This window comes from Liolophura sinensis, chromosome 4 (genome assembly GCF_032854445.1).
Source record: "Liolophura sinensis isolate JHLJ2023 chromosome 4, CUHK_Ljap_v2, whole genome shotgun sequence".
In the NCBI taxonomy this organism is placed as follows: domain Eukaryota; kingdom Metazoa; phylum Mollusca; class Polyplacophora; order Chitonida; family Chitonidae; genus Liolophura; species Liolophura sinensis.
Genome location: NC_088298.1, coordinates 24,444,638 through 24,450,678, shown reverse-complemented (window position 1 = coordinate 24,450,678; position 6,041 = coordinate 24,444,638). Strand labels below are relative to the sequence as shown.

The 6,041-nt window shown below is 36.8% G+C and overlaps 1 protein-coding gene across 1 annotated transcript; it reads right to left on the bottom strand.

Moving 5' to 3' along the window:
- Positions 1 to 797: 797 nt before the first annotated feature.
- LOC135464944 (superoxide dismutase [Mn/Fe]-like) lies at positions 798 to 3,625 on the bottom strand. The gene is made up of 4 exons (XM_064742532.1): positions 3,360 to 3,625; positions 2,035 to 2,138; positions 1,635 to 1,798; positions 798 to 1,380 (listed from the first exon to the last, which is right to left on the bottom strand). Exons 1-4 carry the CDS (start codon positions 3,621 to 3,623, stop codon positions 1,127 to 1,129), a joined length of 786 nt encoding a protein of 261 aa, XP_064598602.1. The 5' UTR covers positions 3,624 to 3,625; the 3' UTR covers positions 798 to 1,126.
- Between the last annotated feature and the right edge of the window lie 2,416 nt (positions 3,626 to 6,041).

The following is a 6,041-nucleotide window of genomic DNA, read 5'->3' as shown; positions in this document are numbered from 1 at the left end:
TACTGACTGCAAATTCTCTGCTGAATTTTGTGCTGCAAAGAAGATTAAAGTTTCAGATTGTGTCCTTAATTGGCAGTGTAAAACGGGCCCTTGAACCATGCTACATGTTGGGTATTGTTAGTCCACTGCAGGGGAAGAAGAATAAGGGATTTCATCCCCTTTAATAATTAAAGTGGAGTGTGGGTTTCAGGGTATCTACATTGTAACACCACGCTCCCACCTTCCCTCAATAATTAGAGTTTAAAAATAATGAAAAAGGGCGGAATTGGATAAAAAAAAAAGAACTATCTTTTTCATAAATTTTCCAGGCTTTTCCATATACATGTATGTTCCTCTCAACCCATCAAAAAATGCATTTTTTGAACTAAATGTCATATATTACAACTTGTAGTGCTGAAACTGACATTTTCCAATAGAACATCATCCCACCTTTCCAACAAACCTGAAAACACTGTTTCTAAAATCTATATAGCTCTCAGAATCTGCTAAAATGTTCCAATTAGTCATGAGTGAAATTTTAAGTTATTTACTGTATTTATTTATTGACTGATGTTTTACTCTGTACTCAAGAATATTTCATTTATACGACGATGACCAGTATTATGGCTGAAGGGAACCGGGCAGTGCCGGGGAATACCCTCGGCCATCTGCATGTTGCTGGCAGACCTTCCCTTGTACGGCCAGAGTGGAAGCCAGCTTGAGCTGGACTTGAACTCTCCACAACCGCATTGGTGTTAGGCTCCTAGGTCATTGCGCCACGCTGGCATGTTACCCATTTCGGCTGCAGATGCCCCCTTATTTACTGTTTGGTGATTTTGGTACTGAAATACTGTATTTCACCTGCAGTTTTGTATGTGAAAATGTATGACACTTTGATATCAACACATCTGATGAGAAATTATTCAGAATTCACAAAAATCTATTAAGTAGCTTCATAAGGTGGGTGAAGCAACAAGAATCAAGCAAAATGAGTCACTTGTAAAATGTTAAACTTTAGGAGGAACACGGCTGGAATGGCCGTTGTGAAAGATGACTCCTTGTTCTTCAAAAAACACATAATAGAATTTTACGTCAACATTTTTTTTTTAACGAAAAAGAAAATACAGTGTATATACATCTACAACAACTACAATTCATCATGAACAGAGTCCACTTTTCTCCACCAATCATCAAGCTGAGAAACTCTGGACCAATCAACTAGCAGCCACCAGTCGTCAATGTACTTTGGCCGTTTGTTTTGGTGTTTCAGGTAGTAAGCATGTTCCCACACATCCAGAACTAAAATTGGGCAGAGTCCTGATGAAATTGCTGAATCCTGATTGGCTGTTTTGGAAATCACCAAGGAGCCATCAATGGGATCTCTTGACAACCACACATAACCTGAAAAATGATTGGACTGCAGTTATAAAAGATCTGACTGGTTAATACTAAACCTATTAATCTTCTAGTTTTTGTTGATTTCACAATTTTACTCAATGCAATAATTTGGTGATTCTTATCCAATATGATCTAATCGTCATCAAGACCTCATAATCAGTGAGAGTGAGAAATCAAATTCACTCTCCACTCTACATCTGTAAGAATCAAATCTAAGAAGATGCTTCACAAACTTATCTAACTTCCCTCTTCCTTACCTGAGCCAAACAATGATGTAGCCTCTTGGGTGAAAATGAGTTGAAAATTTTGAAAATCTCCGAATTCCCTCTCTATATCATTCGATAGTTTTCCCTCTGGGTACCTTTGCCTCTCACTGGGATTTGGTGACAGACTTGACCAGTATATATTGTGATTAACAAATCTGTCAAGAAGAAGCCATTTAATTACTGTAAAGTTTTTAGGCATAACTTGAATTATTTGTGTGCAGTGATGCAATTGTTTTTGTTTTTTATCCATAATAAATTGATTCCTTGAAATTTTACGCCAGAAATTTGTCTCCTTAGAAGAAATATTTACAGAATATGCTATGCAGAATGTATGCTGCATATAAAAATATTCAAGTTTTAAAATAATAATAACAAGGACTTAATTACTCACCCTCCACCATTATTTTTCAAGACAGTTTGATATTTTTCAGGAATTCGGTCAATGTTTCTTAACACAGTAAGAATTGAGCTTTCAGACAATTCTTTTTCCCCAACCTATAAAGAGAAAATCTTTAAGTACACTCAGTAGGTCAAATGTAAACTAAGTACAAGAGCCTTAAAGAGTTGTTAACCAGTGGAAATTAAAATGAAGAACTAAATTGGTCATATGTCAGATACAATTACATGAAAATCAAACACAAAAAATATTCTTTTCATTTTGATCTTCAAAAAGGTTGGGATCTTAGTCTTAAAAATTCCAAGATCTTAAACTAAATTATAACATTATGTTAACATTATAACATCCAAAAGTTTTTATATGGACAACAACTTCTGATTTATTTTTTCTATGCACATTCTAACATTATTATCTGACCAAATGACTATCAAGTAAAATTAACTGACTCAAGATTTGATCTGCCAGCAGTGTACTAATCAACAGCTAAAGAAATGTAACTGAGATACAATAAACTTTGAATAATCAGTTTGGCACAGCTACTGTTAGAAACTTTCAAAACAGTGGTTAGGGTGCACTAGAGGGCTACAAAATGTTTGTTTTCTAAGTTGTTAACGTTGAGAAATTCTGCATGTTTTAGTTCATAGGCCTACCATTGCCTTACAAGAAAATCTGACTTGATTTGAACGGCTTTGATATGTGTAGTCTTGATAAGTTCTCGAGCAGCACAGTTGCGATCTAGCTACAAAGAGAAACAGCTTCATGTGCTGGACTTATGGTAAGGAACATTTACCACTGTGCAGTTACACTTCCTTGAATGACATTTTGATTGGCCACACCGGTCACCTGATCGGTCACAACCATGTAGATCAAGACAGTGGCACTGAAAGTGTACCTATTAAGTGAATTTATGTGATTGTTATGGGCTGTTTATGGTTAGGTCAATCTAAGAATGGGCTAGTTAATTTGTAGAAACATTCAGTGGATCATAATTGATGCTAAGAAAGTTTATATGCGAGTGTGGACAGTGGTAATTTAAATGTTCCTTAGTGTGATTTATCCAGCCCATTTGGGGCCGTTCCTCTCTGTAAATCTCAGAGCTGTGTTCATCGACTGAGAGTTACTCACCGCCGCAACTATCTCATGGACTAGTTGTCGTAAAATAGGAAAAAATTTGCAAATTTACAAATGTCAAATAAGCTGTTGTTAAACTTATTCACTGGATGTGATTGCTTACTGCTTTTCAGGGTTTTTTTTTTTTTGCTGTTTCACTAACTTGTCTTTTGATCTGATCATTTATTAACCATCCGCATCTCCCTTACTTCGGAATCCTTCCTCCATTCCCGTAAAGCGCCGTTCATCTTTCTTGTATACGCTGCATGGTGACCAGTGTGGTGAACGCGAACAGTCGCTCCGTCCAAAAGAGGCTGTAATTCTTCATAACCGAACTGTAACGGGGGCAGCTTGTATTCTTCCTGGTATTCGTTCATGCCATCGTATGGGGGTGCGATTGCTATCGAGATCACGACAAGGAAAATATGAACAATCAACAAATATTTCGCAGTCAATGCGAAGATTGCTGTCATGATGGGGGCCGCCATTTTGTTAGTCACGTGACTAGGGATCACGTGACAACTAGTCGGCGAGCTGTGGAAGGGAACGGATGCATAATCGATGTACTTAGTGTGAGAAGCGTCTCAGACAAAAACCAATCCTCTGTTAGAAACACGCACAAATTACCTTACAAATAAAAACTGAGTTCATAAATAATAAAGTGTAGTCACATTCCAATCATGTTTTCATTAGGTCTATATGTGTGTTAATTTCTTTTATTTAGTCCTATATAAACAATGCATTTTTTAAATTATTCCATCAGTTCAGTTAATTCAATCTTGAATGTTGGCGATAGTTAACGAGCCAACTCCAACTGGGTGGTCGTCAACCAAAATATCAGCAAATATCGCAACAATCACAGACATTTATATATTTTAATTGAACTAACAATTCATATACATTCTGGCGTGCATGCAATTAAGCATACATATGTCGTACAGGAATTTGAAGGGAATGCGAATGGAGTAACTAGCCTAAATTTGGTTATTCAAGAATCATGCGAGAGTAAAATTTTGCCATAAGTATTATCGTGCAATTAATCATTTATTGTGTATGATACTATTATAGGTTCAAATCCGTTGTAAAGCGCAGCTTCTAATTATCCAAGGCTTTCAGTTATGTGATGACTATCGATTATGGCATTCCTTTTGATCTCATAACTGACAATATGTAAAAGCAAGATGGCCTAAGAAAAAATACATGTAAATAAACAGAGATGCTGTATTTATGATAAAATGAAATGAATGAGTTTGTCACGATGTAGTCCTAGGCTATACAGTATGACTCTGCACATTTAGTCATGACTTGAAAAACTATAAAACACAGTCATATTGTATAGGACAAGTCACAATGTAAACTTTATTCTGACTGTTCAGTGCTATATATTATGCAGATACACACGTTGGTGTTTTCATTTCAGTTATATATAGTCTCTAGTTTCACAAAGAATTCCGCGTCTGTTTTACAAGTTGTAATTCAACACAATTGCCAGGTCTAGCTAAATGTTTGTACATATGTATATTCCCACAAGCATGCGTGGAGTTTATAGCTTCATATATTCCCCGATGTATGGTTTACTATAGGCCTTTACTATAGTAAATAAGGGGATGCTAAATGGTCTGTGACGAATGAATGCGGTCGTTTAAATATAGAAGTGACGCTTAAAATAATACCCGCGTGAAACATTGCAAATTTTTCATGTCCGTGTCAAGAAGACACTGGATTGCAGATTGTGGTAGACATGCAGATACTGACATATAATATAGGCCTACATAGGCATGCAAGAACGATCAAATGTTTAAAAAGCGATAATTTAGACAAAGCGGAAAGCGCGAGGGTATAGTACGAAAAGATATACTTTAAACCGCACACCATAAACCCATGTACACAATTCCGGTATAGAATAATGATGACATTTTGTCTTATCTGTATACTTATACTTCCTCATATCCAAAAATGTAACACTGACAATACATAACAGAATTAATGCACAACTGTTCAATTTGTAGCGCTATGCAGGAAATGGCGTAAAATATGTACTTGCCTATACATATGCTTGTATTCACGGCAGGTGTCGTTAATGAACACGTGAACATCGTGTATTCCAGTACGATCAGAAATAGTTCATTCATTTGCATATACATAATTATAAGTTGTTGTGTGTGTGTGTGTTTTTTTCACACAGTTGTGCATGTTTAAGTATAACACTTGGATCAGCCTTCTGCTGAATTTATACAGCGCATTGCATTTAAATTTAAGTATTACATCGCTTCATACATCCCTTAATTGTACAGATTTGTGAATTAGGCTTGTATACATACATACAGCCAGTACTTATTTATAGAGATCCGATGTGACACATACACAGTATCTACACTGCACACGGATGCAGTCTGAACCACATGTATTTGTGCATGTACTTACATCGCCATCGCACATCCTTAGCGACCTAGTTACATACATTAATGACTAACATCCGAAATATTATACGTCTAACATTAGACATGGCAGATGTATACATATGTTAAATGTACCCTCGTGGGTGGGTTATTTTCGTCACTTGGAGGGGTTGGGCACGTCAAAGAACGTGGGCAGTATGCATAGTTTAGGGAGGGGATTGTGGGTGTGTCATTTATGCTCTGGGGAGGTGCAAAGAAGACAACGCATCTCGCCCCCTACTTTTGCCCCTGCCCTCGCGTGAGGAAAGTAAATGAGTTCGTGCGGCGGTTTCAAGGCAACCCAGAATATGTATATATTATTATTTCAGAACGCAAGATCTGGCCCAAAAAGTTAATAAACCGGTGTTGTGTTTTAATGAAAGTTATACGAGCCTCGTAAAACAGATGTCCCGCTCAAGTCACCCTCCATGCCTCTTATCTCTTTATACCGCG

Excerpts from the sequence above, each read along its gene's own strand:
- LOC135464944 (XM_064742532.1), bottom strand. The coding sequence starts at position 3,623 with ATGACAGCAATCTTCGCATTGACTGCGAAATATTTGTTGATTGTTCAT. Across the intron at positions 1,799-2,034 it reads TTGAAAAATAATGGTGGAGG|ATTTGTTAATCACAATATAT; the intron begins GTGAGTAATTAA and ends TCTTCTTGACAG. Across the intron at positions 1,381-1,634 it reads TACATCATTGTTTGGCTCAG|GTTATGTGTGGTTGTCAAGA; the intron begins GTAAGGAAGAGG and ends ATCATTTTTCAG.